Source organism: Crotalus tigris, unplaced genomic scaffold, assembly GCF_016545835.1.
Source record: "Crotalus tigris isolate CLP2741 ecotype Arizona unplaced genomic scaffold, ASM1654583v1 scf7180000018432.44079421565:4894166, whole genome shotgun sequence".
NCBI classification, from domain to species: Eukaryota; Metazoa; Chordata; class Lepidosauria; order Squamata; family Viperidae; genus Crotalus; species Crotalus tigris.
This window is the reverse complement of record NW_024096999.1, coordinates 3,894,642-3,913,304: the sequence shown is the minus strand read 5'-3', so window position 1 is coordinate 3,913,304 and position 18,663 is coordinate 3,894,642. Positions and strand designations below refer to the sequence as shown.

The 18,663-nt window shown below is 41.8% G+C and overlaps 1 protein-coding gene across 4 annotated transcripts in view; it reads left to right on the top strand.

The window, feature by feature from the left end:
• The window catches only part of PHKB (phosphorylase kinase regulatory subunit beta), a 104,064-nt gene that overhangs the window by 71,425 nt on the left and 13,976 nt on the right, over positions 1-18,663 (top strand). For 3 of the 4 annotated variants that reach the window (XM_039352446.1, XM_039352448.1, XM_039352449.1), the window contains 6 exons: positions 1,712-1,773; positions 1,935-2,097; positions 2,614-2,695; positions 5,166-5,223; positions 9,438-9,528; positions 11,195-11,397. In XM_039352446.1, the coding sequence (XP_039208380.1) occupies positions 1,712-1,773; positions 1,935-2,097; positions 2,614-2,695; positions 5,166-5,223; positions 9,438-9,528; positions 11,195-11,397 (659 nt within the window). Of the gene's footprint in view, positions 1-1,711; positions 1,774-1,934; positions 2,098-2,613; positions 2,696-5,165; positions 5,224-7,535; positions 7,627-9,437; positions 9,529-11,194; positions 11,398-18,663 lie in introns of all 4 variants that reach the window. The other variant, XM_039352447.1, reaches the window with a different exon arrangement.

Here is an 18,663-nt window from a genome sequence, read left to right as displayed (position 1 = left end):
AAAGAAAATTCTAAGAACAAAATAATAATAATTGAAAAATCAGGTCACCTGTGAACTCGCATTCATCAAACCATGGTTAGCTGATTTAATGCAATGTATGAATATGAACCTTTATTATCAAAGTACAAACATGTATACAATGAGATTGGCTGAGCCTCCCTCTGTGGCCCCCACCACCACACTCACAGTGACAACAAACCCACCAACTTACTACCCCATGTGGGCTTCTTTATGTATGTTAATGGTTCCATGCAATGTATGAATCCAGTCCTTGTCTTCAAAATCCTGCTGGATCAATTCCAAAACTTCTTATTCCTTGCCAATTTTAGGGGTTCAGTTCCATGCAATGAGGAGCAGATATGTCAGTGATGACAACTGATAGAATCCAGCTTCTATTTGGAAAATGTTTGGTTCACTAGTGTTGTGTTTCTTTCTTGTTTTTAAAAGTGTAGCTTAAGCCCTTTATAAATCATGGTTGCCAGAATCTTTAGCATCTAGATAGACTGCTGGAGCCATTCTGGTATTTTCAACCTGACCTATATACAATTATTTCTCAGATTTAAATAATGCAACGTTTTCTTTTGTTAAGGCTTGAGCATTAATTTCCTAAATTACTCCACTGTTGTATTCTTGGATATCGTCCATTTCATTATAGAAAGAGGAAAAATTGAAACAGTGAGATTATGATATGCTAATAATGCATTATCTATTAGAGGGAATATATGTTCATGTTCATAATTTACTTGCAATTTCTGAATATGTATGCAGAGAGTTAGGCTTTTAGACATTAATTCATGGAAGAGTTATATAATTTTGCATAAAAATACTTCCCATTGTGATCATAAAACTACAGTTTCCAGGCTTGGTTAGAATATTTTTCCCATTTATGGGTCATAATACACTTATTATAATTTGTGCTCAGATATACAAGATAAACGGGGAATATAAAGATCAGGATAAAACATGTAAATCAAATTATGACAGAGTGGCAGTTGTTCCCATTGTGGCTACGTAGATTTCTTGATATATTTTGCTATATAAATGAAAAGTTACTCTAACCTTGTCACTATTAGTTTTTCCTCGCCAGTGTGAGACCCTTTTTCATGGAAAAGCTTAACATTGATTCAGCGTAATCTGTTTTCCCCTCAGAGATATATTTGAATATTCAGAGGATTAATAGCAGATAATATGTAAACCTGATAAAATATTAATAAGAAAAAGTGCAATTTTGTTCTCCAGCAAAGCATAAAATATTTGGGTAGGAAATGAAATTGGACGGTTGGGGGGGGGGAAGATAGAAAACTAATTCTTCTTTCTTCTTCTGCATTAAAAATCCTGAAAAAAGGGCTGGAAACATACTAAAAACAGTTGCTTAGAATAATAAATAAACAAGAAAACTATTTTTCTTGTCCTGTCTGGAAGCTAATCTTACATGGTAATGTTTTTTCACAGCCAGCCTTGTTTTGCGCAAGAAATATTATCTTTATGGGATCACACATACACCCTCCCTCCCTCGGTTTTTCTTTCTATAGTACCTGGCTGACTATTCCTTCCTTCCTTCCATCCATCCATCCATCCATCCATCTATCCACGGTTGTGTTTTTAAAAGCAGTTTGCAGTGCTATGCTTTATTACAGCAAACTCTGTAATTTCTCATATTTCTACTAACTTTTGTTTTGGTCTTCCATTTGTCTTCTCTATTCTATTTCAGACATTAATCTCTGGAGCAGTGGTCGAACAATTGGATTTCTTAAGAATCAGCGACACAGAGGAGTACGTATACCTGAAATTATAGTAAAACAATAGCTTCATGCATCTTCATGCATGGGCTTAATAGGTCGTTTTTCTTAATTCAGCGTCATGTTAGAAAGGGGGATCCCGAAAGCATCCGTTAGATTTTTTTTTTTTTCAGGCTTCGAAATTTCTTTCCGCAGGCCTCCGGAATTTAAGAGTTTTGAAGAACTGGAGCTTCCAAAACATTCAAAAGTCAAGAGGCAAACCAGCACACCAAATGCTACTGAGTTAGAACAGCAGCCAGATATTAATCCTAACGACTGGAAAAACAAGCCCATTCACGAAATACTTCAGAAACTGAATGTGAGTTTCTAAATCAGTGGTTCTCAACCTGTGGGTTGGGACCCCATTTGGGGTCGAACGACCATTTCACGGGGGTCACCAAACAAGGCTGTCCGCCATTTTTTCCCCCTTTTCTTTGGCCACGCCCCTGGCACCCAGTGATGTATAAGTGGTTGGGGGTCACCACAATATGGGGAACTGTATTATGGGGTCGCGGCATTAGAAAGGTTGAGAACCACTGTTCTAAATGCTTGATCTATGGTATCTAAGGAAGAAATTCATCCCAGCCATGAATCATTCCCAGACATCACCCTTTTTTCTTTTTTAAAAAATGGGCAAAATGTACCAAAGCGTGGGCATCTGGGAAAGGGGGCAAATGGGTTTTAATGTTGCAACACACTTACCTGTGTTAGGTATCTGGACACAAGTACATCATGGCAGCATTTGCACCATGAGAGTGTTGCGTGTTCCATAATCTTTGGGAGAACCACACGTGCCTCTACTAACCTTTTTCCGTTTGCTGATTATTCCCGACAGGACTGCAGCTGCATCGCCAGCCAGATAATTCTGTTGAGCATTTTGCTCAGGAGGGAAGGCCCAAATTTTATCACCAAGGAAGGTAGGGTGATGGGACCTCTTTTGCTTATCTCTTAACGGAACATGAATAGCGCATAAGCAGTGCACAAGTGACGTTGCTCTCTTGCTCTCCGTTTTAAAAACACCGAGGGTGCGTGCCAGAGAACGGAAGGAACCGGTTCCCGCAGTAACTCTTTGAAATCCAGATAGTCCTCGACTTAATGACCCCAAGGGGGATGGGCATTTCCTTCGCTAGCGGGTGCTGCTTGTTAAGCGAGTCTCACTCAATCTTACAACCCCCTTTCCCATGGTCTTTAAGTGAATCCCAGGGTTGTTAAGCAAATCCTGCTTCCCCCAACTGAATGTACATGCCAGAAGCTGGCTGGGAAGGTTGGAGGTGGCAGTCACACGACCCCGAGATGCTGCAACTATCAAAAATATACGCCCCTTGCCAGGAGCCCAAATCACGATCACGTGACCGTATGGATTCTGCGAGAGGTTAGGGTTAGGGATTCTGCAATAGTTGTAAACGTGAAACTGGTCCTAACTCACTTTTTTCAGGACCCTGGTAACTTCAAACAGTCACCCAATGAACAGTCATAAGTCAAGGACCACCTGTAGCTTGTGTGCTATTGATGTCCTACCTACAGTTCCATATAATAATAATGATAATAACAGCAACAACAATGATGATGATGATGATGATGATGATGATAATAATAATAATAATAAAGTTGGAAGGGACCTTGGAGGTCATCTAATCCAACCCCCTGCTCAGGCAGGAAACCCTATACCAGTGGCGGCGAACCTATGGCATGCGTGTCAGAGGCGGCATTCAGAGCCCTCTCTGGGCATGCGCACCGTCACCCCAGCCCCACCTCCCCCCAGCAGCCTCCCCCCAGAGGAGGGTCACCCCCCGGGCGCAGCAGCACAGCCAAGTAAATGGCCACTGGGCAGCAGGGACAAGACTGCGCCCTCACACCCTGTCGTGCGCAGATGACGCTGTGGGGCGTGGGTGGAGGGCATGGCCAGCAAGGCACTGCAGGGTCACCTGAGTGATCTGCGGCGGACTGTGGAGGCAGTGGGTGGCCCTGTGGGCAGGCGGGGGCGGGTGGAGCAGGCAGGAGCGGTGGGGCGGTTTTTGAGCACAAGGTCTCTAAAAGGTTCATCATCACTGCCCTGTACCATTTCAGACAAATGGCTGTCCAGTCTCTTCTTTAAAACCTCCAGTGTTGGAGCATTCACAGCTTCTGGAGGCAGGTTGTTCCACTGGTTAATTGTTCTAACTGTCGGGAAGTTTCTCCTTAGTTCTAGATTGCTTCTCTCCTTAATTAGTTTCCATCTGTTGCTTCTTGTCCTGCCTTCAGGTGCTTTGGAAAATAGCTTGACTCTCTCTTTGGGGCAGCACACTGATATAAACCATTGGAGGAAGCCAGGTCCATCTCTAAGATGAAGCTGGAAGAAGGGCTGTGTTCTCTTTTACGTTTTGCCTTGTATCTTACCTTACCTGTTAACATTAAGTGTTGCAGCACACCTATTGCAGAAAACACTGATTTAATAGAGTAGGGTAATATTCCCATTTGGTTCGTTACAGCCCCATCCATTTAAAAAATACTTCCCTTGGAATTTTTAAATGTTCAAGGGCTTCATTTTAAAAAAACCATCCTCAATTTGCTAATGAAAGCATAAATCCTTATACCGCCAAAAACAGCCTTATCAAAACGGGCACCTTGCTCCATTCGTGTATTCCATTTGCTTTGCTTTATTTGTACTTCAAAGCCTTGTTTGTGTATTCTAATTTGGGAACAACAGCTTCCCCACATTGTAGTGCTATAAGAAGGACTTGTTTTGTCGTTGTTCTGAGCATTACGTAATAAATAATGAATCTCTACAGAAGGATTAGAGCCAAATTTGTGTGCTGGGATTCATAGCATTTCCATAATTCTTCACAGCTGTTTGTTCCTGTTTGGGGCTAATCTACCAAGTTCCAGCAAAGTCACTCTCGTGGCCCAGTTTTTGTTGTTGTGGTGGTTGTTTTTTTTTTTTAAAAAAAAAAAGCAATACAAAGAAGAGCTTAGGAGAACCCAGCTAGCACATAACACAAAGCAGCCACACATCAACATTATTTGAAATGTTAATGTTAAATTTTAATGCTGGAATGGTAGTTTTTCAGCTGGAATCAAATTATGTAAGTGCAAGCTAGTTTATATGCTGTCAGGGTGGCGCTGCAGGTTACAATTGCTGAAGAAAAAAACAGGGTACAACTGTTGATTTCTGCCAGAAACCTGAAGTGTTGAAATAAAATATCTATATCTGCTTAAATATTTGCATAAACCAGTAATGCTGGTTTTCTGTTTCTCACAGCAGGAATGGTTGGTAATGCTGCCATTAACCTTTGCAATAAGATAAGCTGATAACGCAGACTCTCCTTAACATACAGCTGCAACAAAATCATACCGTTTCCTTCTGTTTTTTTTTTTTTTTTTGTCTTTTCCCTTTTATGTACAAATTAGGTACCGTCTCTGATCATATCGAAAGAATCTACCGAAAAGCTGGCAGCAAAAAACTCTGGTTTGTATACATTACTTTCCAGTTTCGTGTTAGGTTTTTCAGCTGCAGTTCTGTGCTGATTTTTGGCAGTTTGAGTTGATATACCCCTACTGATTTTGCAAAAAGCCATGTCCCCTGAAATTCAGAATCATATATCTAACTGTGCCACTACTGGCTCTATGAATCAGTGTTTAATTTCTAAAAAGGAAGGAGGGGCCTCTTACCTGCAAACTTTTCATCTAGGGTAAAACCACCTGCATTTACTTATAGATTTGTGAATCTCATCTTTATTTACTACAGAACGGAGTTAGGACTAGAACAGTGGTGGCAAACCTTTTAGAGACCAAGTGCCCAAACTGCAACCCAAAACCCACTTATGCATCGTCGGGTACCGGGTGGGTGTGGCACATTGGGTGGGTGTGGCACATTGGGTGGGCATGGCCAATTTGGTAGGTGTGGCCCATTGAGTGTGTGTGGCTGCGGTGGTAACGGCAGACTGGGTGGGACTAAAAAGTTCAATCAATTCCAACTTTGCAAGATCTTTTTTTTTCCCCGCGAGAAGTTGAAATTAACTGATTGATTGAACCTTTTTCTTCCTGCACACGGCGGCGGAGGCCTAAAGCGAAAAGGTTTTATAAAACCCAGCTGAAGGCCTAGGACTGGGGTGACGGCACGCGTGCCCACAGAGAGGCTCTGAGTGCCGCCTCTGGCACCCGTGCCATAGGTTCGCCACCACTGGACTAGAACATAGCCCAGGGGTCCAACCTTAGCAACTTTATGACCTATGGATTCAACCTCCAGCATGGCTGTCTGGGTAATTCTGGGAGTTGAAGTCCACAGATCTTAAAATTGCCAAGGTTGGGCAACCTTAACATAGACCCACCAGACCTTGCTGAGTAGCATCTTTGCTAAGGATTCACTCTCTGAGTGGCAATACAGAGTAAGAGAGCACAAACTGTTGAAACAGGCATTATTTTTATTATACATGTGCTGTAAGGGTGCTATTAAAAATACATGTTAATTGCAACAATGTGGATATTATTCATTTGATGGATTTATCCTGTTGCTCTGGAAACTAGTCATCTATCAAATTACATTTACTAAGTGTTAAACAGTTACATTATTTTGAAAATCTTTGCTTCCCATCCGGTTAGGTTCTCTTTGATGCCTTGCTTTTCATATCAGTGGACCACTTCTACCGTCTGTACAATTGTACAATGAGGTGTATTGAGAAACAGAATGCCCATGTAACAATACACTGATTAGGTTTCTTGGGTGTATCTCCTGCTCTCCTCCTGCAGGTGTATCAGAAACTGTATGTTGCAATCTTTGCGTAACTGTTTTGGTCTCAGGACAGAATGGAACTGACCAAGGTTGTAAGAATGGGTCTCCTGGATTAGTATTCTGTTTACAACAGCCAATCCATTGTTTCTGGGAAATAAATACTTCCTCTGCTCATGGTGTCAGAGCTTTCCTAGGCTGATGCAAGACTCAGGCAACCAGATCCATACATGTAGAGTTCAAGCAAATTACTTTATTGTATTCTGCCTATAATACAGGAATCTCCCCAGCCTTCCCTTGGGAACAGATCCATAAAGTTCCATGGAGTTTGGGGTGGGGAAAATCTCTTGCTGCTGTGCAACGATTCAAGACTAATTACCTGCTTGAGCCCTCCTCCTGGCTGGGCATTTCCTAGCATCAAATGTTCTTTAGTGACAACTCCCTTTATTTATGACCATTAATCATGCTGGCTCGGGTTGAACCTCCAAACCATCTTGAAAGAGTCAGATTAGGGCGGCCTCTTCTCATCCCTCAAACAGTAAGCGAACAAATAAACCACCGGTGAATCCTGTAGTAGCAGATTCTCTAATTGTACAGCAGTACCTTGGTCCTTGTTGGTAATTCACTCCAGAAGACTCACCAAATACTAAAACCGACGGGTGGCGAGAAAACCACGTGACCCGCTATTTCGGCCAGAAGAAATAGCAAGTCATGAGGCAGCCAAGATCAGCAAGTTCTTCCTTGCATGTTGACTACCGGGAGAAAAATGAGCGCTGGGACAAGATTTCTGCTTCAAAACGTGTCGAATATTGAATTCGGCGAGTTTTGAAGCCATCGAGTGCCAAGGTATGACTAGATACGTGAAGATATATTGCAGAACTCGTTTGGCAAATCCAGAGTCCTCCAATTTCCGGTTCACACTGAGCAGTTCTGGTTCACGGCAGCAAGCCTAAACTAGTGTTCAGAATGCATGGGCTACCAAGAGGATCCTATTTAGAGTAGATGTGGAGATCATTGTCCTTTGAACCCCCTCTGTTGTGTATCAACTCCAGGTTGGTGCTCCGCTGCAGTGCGGCATGCATTCAGAAATTTGCTGCCTCTTTAGCTCCCCATATTACAACTTTGATAGTCCATGGGAAACAGGTAAAGCGCACCCAGGTTTGAAACGGTTCTGCTTGAGATGTGCAGCTGATTTGCATTTTGATGGTATCTGTTCGTGGTGTTTTGCCAAAAAAGAGAGGGTGTCTGTGTGTGAAAGAGCTTTGCACTTGATTTTAAAGAGTGTGTGCATCCATTGTCATCAAATTCAAAATCAATTTGGCTGATGGATTTTGTGCTAATTTAGCAGACTATCACACACTCATTCGTTAATTCGGATACATTATTGTGCTGCTTCCAATGTCTGTGTTAGACATTCTAGAGTGTCCAGTCCTTTGTTTTCTAGAGTAATAGCTGTATTAAAAACAAGTCACTTTGGAAAGCTTCGACCTGTTTTTAATCCTAGCATTTTATGCGATCTCATTTTCTTTAAGCGCATTCACACATACACACCCCCAAGCACCAGGAAGGAGAAAAAGAATCCTTCCATTGGCATTTTTGCTGAGATTGGTTATCTGTGCTGGATCTTTTGTATAAAAATTGTGCATTAATTCCTGTAAGGTATATAGATAACCAGGGAGACAAATAAACAACTTACTGATTCTGGGGAGCAGTGCTATCCTCCAAATTTTGGAGTGTCTTTAGAAGAGGCAGGGGAAACAAAGAATAATTTCTGAATTCCTTCCCCCCCCCCACATTAAACAGCAAAGCTCCTTTCATACATAAAGTCTGATAAATTTGCAAATATAAGAAGGGGTGGGGACAATATGCATGTAGGATATTCTTTTCTTTTCCGCTCTTTCCTGTTCTGTTCTTTCCTTCTTCCCAATCTTCTCCTTCAGGTGCCCTTCCAAAATGATTATAACCTCGAAGGAAAATGGGATCACGAAGACAGAAAAAAAAAAAAAGTCCTGCCATTCTCTTAATTATGTTCTTTATTTCACCCAAGCATTTGCTTCCTGATATCTAAAGCTATGTAGTTCAGCCACAGATGGATAAATGAATGAATGGATCTGTCTGCTAGCAGAAGCGCATTTTGTTCATTCTAAGATTAACCACCCTCACTTAATATGGCCCTGATAGTTTAGGCATTTGCACTGATCAAATACCTGTCTAGTCACTTGAAATTTTCATCATGTGTCGTCTGCCTCTCCAAACTTATCTTTTCATTCTTATTTATCGAAAAGTAAATTTGTACGTTATGGTCTCATTGCGATCTGTGTCCATCATTTAATCTTTGGCAATTGGCTGAAAGAGGCTGTTGAAAATTATTGACTGCCTAGGAAGAGAGAGATATTTAATGTTTTATTTTCAGGAATTGTGCCAGTGGATGCTAAATAACTTTTGTGAGTTTTTGCCCCTTTCCGTACAAACAGAAAACCATGTGATTTTTGCTTTCGCAAGGAGTTTATCGAGAAAGTGGAAGTCTTTGATTTCCCAGTCATAAATAAAACAGTACAATTTGATGGGAAATCTGATTCCGACAATTCAAAAAGTCCTGCGAGATTTTTTTTTTTTTTAAATGCAGATTGCCAGGGAACTCTAAAGTAATAAAATAAAGGCTCCTTACATGATGTCAATCTTGCCTTGATATCAAGAAAGAACAGCATTTTCTTATAATGTGTGTAGCTGAATGAAGGTTATTCCAGTACAAACCTTAGCATCCTTGCTTCTGTAATGGAATTGAATTGATTTAGCTGCTGCCCCACCATTCTGGATAGAGGTATCTTGGGTCCAAATACCGTACATACAAAGATAAATGTTTAATCGTTGGCCAAAAAACTCTCAGTCAAATTCTTGAATCCATTAAACTAGCATTTAATTTCCAGCTGGACTGCTTTGTTTTCTGCCCTCAGGTCTGTTGTGCGCTTCGCAGCAAGTCTTTTATGTAAGCTAGTGGACAGCCTTGCTCCATCCATTACTAATGTTTTAGTTCAGGGCAAGCAGGTAAGTCTGCCTTTTTCAGATTACATTCATCAGGTAAATTTAACACGTGCAATAAAATGGAAAAGGTCCAATCCAGGCAATTGGTGCCCTGTTCAGCCTTGTTATACAGTTTGTAAACCCTTTAAAAGGCACGGACTTCACTAAGTGTATCTACAAATGCAGTTGTTTTGGGCAGAGGTTGGCGTCTGAAACTTGGTAACCCCTTAAGTGCTTCTAACCAAATTTAGGCAGTTTTGAGACCCATGTTGTATTTGACTGAATGGACCACACTGATCAAACTCTATGCTTAGTTCTGGCCATCGAGAACAGTTTTTATAGAGGATTTTTCCATTACAAATATGCAATGCAGTCATTTTTGATAGCCCATTCTGGCCTAGCATGATTTGGCACGTTTTGTCGTCCTTTGCTTTGGCTGTTAGTGTCCTGTCCATCCAGTGTCTTCTGTTTGGATCAAAGAAACAGTAATGTGATGCTGCCTGTCCCATCATCGCTATTAAGGAAGTAAATTCATTCCCTGTTCACGTTCAGTTCCCTCTGAGAGGTGAAGACTCGCCATCGTGAACAGCAATGATCAGTTAACCCTATCCAAAACTAGACTGGTGAGGGTCATGATTACTTTGAATTAACGTGGAAGATTTGGGACCTACCAAAGCCTTTTCATCCTTCGGAGTGGGACAGATAGCATTATGATTGTCCTGGCATCAAAAGCATGTGAAGAATATACTAGGATGTGTGATTCCTTGCTCATAGTTGGAACTATTGTTGCATTAAAATTTGGAACAGAAAATATTATGAAGTCAGGCATGTAGTCAATAAATACTTGGACGTATAAGCATTTGAATAGTTCCTGCATCCCTCAGCCTAATCTAAATTGTTACTCTAAAACTGTTTTTATTTTCACGCCCTGCTCTTTCCTCCCGTGATCAGAAAAGAACTGAGGATGTATAGGTACACTTTGAGAGGAAGCAACTAAATTTCATTTTTAACATGTGCCATTGTGCCCACAGGAAAAAAATGACAATAAAGGTTGTCTAATATAGTTGAAGTTGATGGTTAAGTTAATCTCTGCTGGTTCAACTGTCTAGAACACGGGTATCAAACTCGTCACGTGACGTGTTGCAACGTATCGCGACTTTTTTTGCATTGCTGAAGCTGGGGTGGGTGCAGCCTCCGCATGATGCAACTGGCCCACGGCCGGCAGTTTGACACCCCTGGTCTAGAAGGAGCACTTAAAATCTAGCAGCTCTGTGAGCTGTGGAGAACTTCTGATGGCCATAAGAAAGAACATTTTCCCCTCCAGAGAAGGGATCAGGATAATTTATGTACTATATTATTATGCAAATTTTAATCACAAGAAATAAACAGGAGAGATCAAAACAAAAAATTCTGAACATACACCCTCCCAAACCATTATTCTGCCCTTAGGGACCAAGCTCATTTAAAAAAGAAAAAAAAAGATGCTGCTTTAATAGAAAATAATGGAGACTTGCAAATCTCCATTTACCCACCAGCGCTGATTTTAGTTCACGATTCTATTTACATCCCTTCTATCTGGTCTTGTTGGAAAGCAGGAGATTTAAGTCAAGGAGGTATAATGAATAAGGACTCCCTCATTGCTTCCCTGGTTCAGGTTACACCTCTAATTACTGCTAATATATTCTTTTAGGTGACTCTTGGGGCATTTGGCCAAGAGGAAGAAATTATATCTAATCCCTTGTCTCCAAGCGCAATTAAAGACATCATCTACCACAAGTGCAATTTGCAGGACGAGAGGGAAGCTGTTCTTCAACAGGAACTTGTCATTCATATCGGCTGGATCATCTCCAACTCCCCCGAGTTATTTAACGGCATGCTGAAGATACGTGTGGGGTTAGTCAATCACTCTCTTAACCTGTTTTAAGTTATGTCTGTGAATCCTTTTAGCCCACGTGCATAAATTGAGACGCCAGGGCAACAGGTGTCTCCTGAATGCCTCGAGAGACCTTCTAGAGCCTTTTCCAGGTTTTACCGCCAAGTGTTACCGTAAATGTTAATAGGAGACTAGGAGAAAGTTTACTATACAGATAATCATAGTCTGGAGACAAGATGACTCAGCAGCTAAGAAGCTGAGCTTGTAGTCTGGAAAGCTGACAGCCCAGGATTGAGATTCAAGTCCTGCCTGATGGGGCAAGCTCCTGTTCTTCTCCCAGGTGTTTGCCCACCTAGCAGTTGAAAGCATGAAAATGCAAGTAGATAAATAGGTATCACTTCCGCGGGAAGGTGGCAGGGTATAGTCATGCTGGCCACACGACCACGGGAAATATCTTGGGACAATGCAGGCTCCCTCGACGTAAGAAACGGATACGAGCACCGTGCCCTGGAGTTGACAGGTCTCCAAAGATCATGTGTTCTCTGTTTATATCTGCATTCATCTTTTCATCTACGCTAGTTACCATATTGGTTGCAATTAAAAATGGGATTTTCCGTTTCACGCAGAAGCCATGGTTCGCAGTTCATTTAAGGCAGCGGTTCTCAACCTGTGGGTCGGGACCCCATTTGGGGTCGAACGACCATTTCACGGGGGTCGCCAAACAATGCAATCCACCATTTTTTCCCCCTTTTCCTTAGCTGTGCTACTCCCTTTTATTCTATTGGCTTTTGAAAGCCAATAGAAGAGACTCTCTTGAAAAGAGTCTAATTCTATTGGCTTTCAAAAGCCAATAGGAATTGTCCAGGCTGTCTCTGCCCTGCTGAGCCCGCCAAAAGTCCCATTCTGCAAACGGTGCTGCACCAGTTGAGTAGTCCTCGACTTACGACTGGTTGAGTAGTCCTCGACTTACGACCGGTTGGGGGTCGCGGCATTAAAAAGGTTGAGAACCATTGATTTAAGGCAAGGTTTCTGCAGTATGGGTGCTTTTCTCCTTTGGCTCCAGTAGGAACCAGCCAGTTGTCTGATTTGTAGATTTTAGTTTTAATCCTTCAGCTTTTCAGAGTTCAAGCTTGGTATATCTGATAGCTATCAGCATGCAAATCAGAGTGATAAGTAAGGCTGTTCCAGAGGACACCCAGCTCATGAGCCCCTCGGTTACAGCTTTGCAAGAGACTCTGAACAAACCTTTAAAAGGGAGTTCATCTTTTTTTTAAAGCTTGACGATGCTATACTTTCTGCTTGATAGCTAATTTACCTTCCCACGCTAAATTTAAATCTGCGTCCAGGTGCCTCTTGCGAATTTTCCCCTTGAAATTCTATAAACCTTAATACTGTACAATCAATTTCTGCTTGCCACTCTCTCCATAAATAACCCTACCTCCAAACACCACTTTCGTTATTTGTTCTAGATGAAAAATGCCAACCTTTCCCACTTAAACCAGAGATAAAGAACTATGAATTTACCTGCGGCGGCAAAATGGGATGACAGACATTCATATTTTCTAATTTAAATCCATCTTTACAATCTTTTCTTTATTTTCTTTGCACGAACATACTCATTAAATCAAATCTTTTTTTTTTTTAACTTGGCTTCTCGGTTGCTAAAAATAGCGTGCCTGTTCTGCAGATAGCCAAGAGTGTTTTTGCATGGTTGGAACTTGTTTTTTTTTTAATTCACTATTAAATCTCCTGATGTACCAGTGAGCCACTACTAAATCTGAAGAGTTCTTAGCGCTTTCTGAGCTTGGTTGTTTTCTTGCAGACGTTTTATACAGTGATGGCGAACTTTAAGAGACCGAGTGCCCAAAAACTGGCTCTGCCCCCACTCCACCCCCTGCCCTGCCCCCACTCCACCCCCCCCATCTCCTGCCCCACCTGCCCACAGGGCCACTCACCATCTTCAGGGCCCACCACAGATCGCCCAGGCAGCCCAGCAGCGCTATGGTGGTCACACCCTCTGCCCACGCCCTGCAGCATCAACTGTACACGATGGGGTGTGAGGACAGAGTCTTGTCTACGCTGCCTGGCTGCCATGTCCTTGGCTGCGCTGCTCCGCATGGGCCACGCTCAGGGTCGACTCTCCTTCAGGGGGGCTGCTGGAGAGGAGGGGGTCACGGGGGGAGGTGAGACTGGGGCAATGGCATGTGTGCCCACAGAGAGGGCTCCAAGTGCCGCCTCTGGCACCCGTGCCATCGGTTCACCACCACTGTTTTATTACCTAAACTAGGTAAGATCATCAGGACTAGCACTAGTGAGGTTACCTAGTTAGGTAATGAAACATCTGCAAGAAAACAACCAAGCTCAGAGATCACCAAGGATCCCTCATTTCAACCCCATAATTTCTACCAATTATGAAACAGGATTGTTATCGTTCATATTTGTCTATGGAGATTCTCAGTCATCCAAGTCATGGTTGTCCCAACGGTGCTTTCTCAAAAGGCAACTGGACCTTCCTTGTTTTTCCTGGAAGGCGTTCCGCTTCTCATCCAAGAAGCTTCTTCAGTGAACTGAAGAAGCTTCTTGGAGGAGAAGCTAAATGTCTTCCAGGAAAAACAAAGGAAGTCCAGTTGCCTTTTGAAAAAGCAGCTTTGGGACTATCATTCGTATTGATCCATGACGATGTCCCAAGTGAGTTGGGGTTGACATTGCAATTATGTTGTAGACAATTTTTTTAAAGGGAGAAGCAGTAAATCAGGGCCTGAAAGAGTTATTATCTATTACTTGACTCCGTGTTTGACTGTGTTAATAGTGAATTAACTCTGTTTCAGTCATGCATGTTGGACAGGAAAAATTTGAAGGTTCTCTGCTTCCTTTTTCATAACCACAGATAACTTCACCGTATACCAACAGATCTCCTTGGAGAAACATGCACGCACAGGTTGAAGGGGAAAAAAAGTGAGATTTGATAAATCAGATGAATAGTAATCAAGTCCACGGAGCTTTATGTCCTGATAAATAGGTTTCAAAATTCCTTCCCAACCAGAGCAACAAATGGCAACTTAAAGACCAGGAAATTTATTACCCAATAAGCTTTTATGGACTAGCGTCCATCGGGGGATGAAATATTAGCCTTTTCTTCTGTCGTCACGGCTTAGTCTTTTTCCCCTGTGCCCACGCACACATGAGCTTAAGCCATAATATTTTTTTTCTTTGAAGTCATTATTTCTGCCTCCATCAAATACACCCCTTTCTCTGGAAATAACCTCTTTGGGTGGACCAGTCCCTGAAGACAGAAAAGAGTTAGCTTTTTCTGAAAGAGCATTTACCTGTCTATTAAGTGAACTTTTTCCCCTTCCTCATGTCATTTAATTGCTATTAAGAGATAAACCTTTTCCTTTTACAAGCTGCTTAAAAGCTGCTGTTAGACATCAAATGCTTGCTTGGGTGTTAATGAGCAACGGATGGCCCTTGAGGCATGGGAATTGCTCAGTTGACAGGCACAACACACCTTTGTGTCCCTTGACTTCAGCCATTTTCATACTGGACAGCTTGTTAGGGGGCTTTTGAGATGTCTTGTGATTGGCTTGGGGCACCCCTGCTTAAAGGGATCAGCTAATGTGGGTAAAACATCTGTCTTTATCTTCACACTTAAACTCCGAACATAAATGGACTGATTGTTGAGTATGTAAATGAAAACTCAATCATCCAGGCCAAAAGTATCCCCCCCCCCCCAAAAAAAGGTGAAACATAGCAACGGAACCAAAATTCATTAAGCTGAGATGTTTCATTACTCATCCTAGTACATGTTACGTTAGAGATTATATTTATATATTGCATTTCATTTTTGGGGGGGGGGGGACTCCCTGCAGTTGCTATGGCATGAGTTAGTCCATTCCAATGAATCTCCGGTTCTCTGCTTAACCAAATTTTCATTTTGACTGAAGACGTTACCTGGATAAGTAAGAAAAAAGCCTTAGTTTAATAAATTTTGGTCCAGTTGCCGTGATTTCACCTTTTTTTAGATAGATTGATTGTAGAGATTTTTAGTCCTCATTCTGCCTTATCTTGAGCATGGTTGGGTCCCCCCCCCCGTTTCACCTTGCTTATTTTACAGCATCTTCAATGAACCAAATTCCTGGGTAATAACTGGAAAATAAGCCAGCTGCCCCCAATTAAGATCAGGAACTGTCTGCAGGTGCTGTACACCCTTAATTGCTTTTTAAGATAATGTACATTATTGCAAATTAATTTGGAAATATTAAAGAGTCTCCGATACCATCCTTTTATTAAAATATATAGGCCTGAGATATGCCTGAATGAATGAACAGGAGGAAAGTCCTTTTAGATACGATCAAATACTATTGTAGTCGAGGTTTCGGTTTGCACAACTGCTAATAAGAAGCACCGAGGCAAAGATATTAGAACAGTCTCCAGAGAAGTAGGTGATGTGTGTTTAATTAATGAAATTTTATTGTACTCCCAAATTGCATTTGATGGTTTTAACTTTTATGATCTGGTCTTGAACTGTAATAGAATGTTCATTCATCTGTTTGAAAGATCTCCGGTTGTATAATATTCAGAAGCTTTCTGCCTCTATTATTAGTTGAAAGATGTAGTCATCATGTCTAGTAACCATGAGTAAACACTTTGCATGAATTAGCCTAACCTTCCTTTTAAATAATCCAGAGATTGGCATATCTTGTCGAAACAATGTCAGATCCTCGCACCTCTCATCTTTCAGTTTCTTTGGAAGTTATCTGTCAGTACTGAGGTAGGAGGAATTGATAAAAATCCGGGGTCATTGGGTACAAGATGGGCAGCAATTAAATCTCCTAAGTAAGTAAATAATATACAGAATAAACGTTACAGAATAACAGAGGTGGAAGAGGACCTTGGAGGTTCTCTAGTCCAACCCTCTGCTCAGGCAGGAAACCCTCTCTACCTGTTCAGAAAAATGTCCAATTTCTTCTTTAAAAACTTCTAGTGTAGGAGCATTCACAGCTTCTGGAAACAAGTCATTCTACTGAGTAATTGATTTAACTGTCAGGAAATTTCTTCTTAGTTCTAGGTTGGGTCTCTCTTTGATTAGTTTCTATCCATTGCTTCTTGTCCCGCCTCAGTGCTTTGGAGAATAGCTTGACTCCCTCTTCTTTGGGGCAGCCCCTGAGATATTGGAACGCTGCTATCATGTCCCCCCTCGTCCTTCTCTTCATTAAAGTAGAAACACCCAATTAAAGTAGAAACACCCTTCAACCATTTATGTGTTTTATGCAGTGCTTTTTTTTTCAAAAAAAAAAAAAAAAGGTGCTGGAACTCACACATGTCATACAACCCACCTTGCCTACCCTATAAGGTTCCATCCCAAAAAGGTGCTGGAACTCCGTTCTGGGCGTTCTATGAGAAAAAAAGCCCTGGCTTTTTGTAAAAATCACGCAAAACGAATCAGCAAGCCAGGGAGAAGTGCAGCTTTCCTTAGGTTACCTCCCAATTTAAACTGTGTAGGGTTTTTTTTTGTTGTTGTTGTTATGTTTCATGTTCCGTAAGATAGATTTTTCTCTTTGTTCCAGGGCTAACTGCAAATGGTATTTTGGACTGAAAATGTTTATGGGTTGTTTTTTTTTTTTTTTTTTTGTTTTGGAAGGAGGAGATGAGAAAATCTCATTTGTATGCTGTCCTCCCTGCTGCACACATCCAGATCTGTTACTCCATAACTGCCAACTGGTATCCTACTTTAACCCTGTCACTCAGTTTTGGACATGTGATTCCTCAAGAGTTCCTCAAGTGTCATTTTTCATTACCTCAGGAGAAAGCTTTTAGCAACCTAGGTCCCTGCCAACCAGAATATTTGCATCTGTCCCAGTCCTTCAAGCGGTTCCCTCGTCAGCCACCACCGCTCCCCCAAAGATGTGATCCTGTATTTTTGCATCAGTGTGGGTGTGGAGGAGAATTTTAAAATCCCTAATTAAGGATTAGAACTGTTTCTTTTGTCCTCCCCCCCCTCTCTCTATCTGTCTTCTCTCTCTCTCTCTTTCTCTTTCTCTCTCTCTCTCTCTCTCTCTCTCTCTCTCTCTCTCTCTCTCTCTCTGTGTGTGTGTGTGTGTGTGTGTCTCTCTCTTTCTCTCTCTCTCTTTGTAATCTCCCCTTAATTTCTACCGCAACAGATTTTACCAGTTGGCTTCTGTCAGCAGGGAGACTGAAGGCTGGTGCTGATGCCTCTTGCATAAATTCCCTTGATCGGGTGTGCCTTGATGGATAGTCCGGCTGAAATGAGGCCTTCCAAGAGAGTCTTCCATAAAGTGTAGCCATAGATACACGTAGATGCCTCCGTTCCACCCATGCTCCCCATGTGTTTTGTCTCCATTGTTCCGTTTCATGTTATTCCTTCCCATTGTTTTCAAAAGGGGGACATAAAAACAGTTGGAGAGTTTTTTTGTGTTTGATTTTAGGGATTCAGTCCATCCAGTTAGGAGGCCACTGCCACAGCCCTGTAGAAGTTTTGTATAAAATTATGTGGATTATGTGTGTATATGTTTACTTCTGTTGTGTTTTTATCGTATGTTAAATAAGTCGTCCCATCCCCAGAGAGAGAGAGAGAGAGACAGAGACAGAGAGACAGAGAGTAAAAAGAAGAAGAGATGGAGAAAGAAAGAGAGAGGGAGGGAGGGAAGGAGAGAGAGAGGGAGAGAAAGAGATGGAGAGGGGATTGAAGTACTATATACACTGTGGTAACCTTTTCCTTGTTGTGAATTTTGGATGTGGCTGAAAACTTCAACAAACAGTGGATAATGATGTGTGCGCCAGCATTTCTCACCTGAAAGTGACCCTCAGGGAAATTAATATTATTTTTAAAGCGGAGCGTTTAGAAGACAGATAGAAATTTACACATAAATCCTTGGTGACTCAGGCTAAATAGACCCAGGTTTTCAACAGGCAGCCCTAACCGTGTGCTGTTGAACAAGATGAACAATCTTGGAGGAAGAATCAGGAAAAAGGTTTGAAGGGAAAGAACCTCGGAATTTTCTGCTGGTATTAGGAGCAAAATACATAGGCTGAGCTGGGACTCAGAGGAGCCTTTTTTTCTGTATTCTGGATTTAGCTCTCTAGCCTCCTTCAGCCCCTATTTTATAACTCACAGAAGGAGGTAAATCTAAGGGTTCAAGTAGAGAATAAAACAGATCCTATCAGCTTGGAATCTGTCTAGCCTGGCTTTAAGTAAACTTTCCCCATCCCTAAGCTCTTTAGAGGAGGTGGATGACAACCTCATGATTCCCACTCAGAGTGGACAC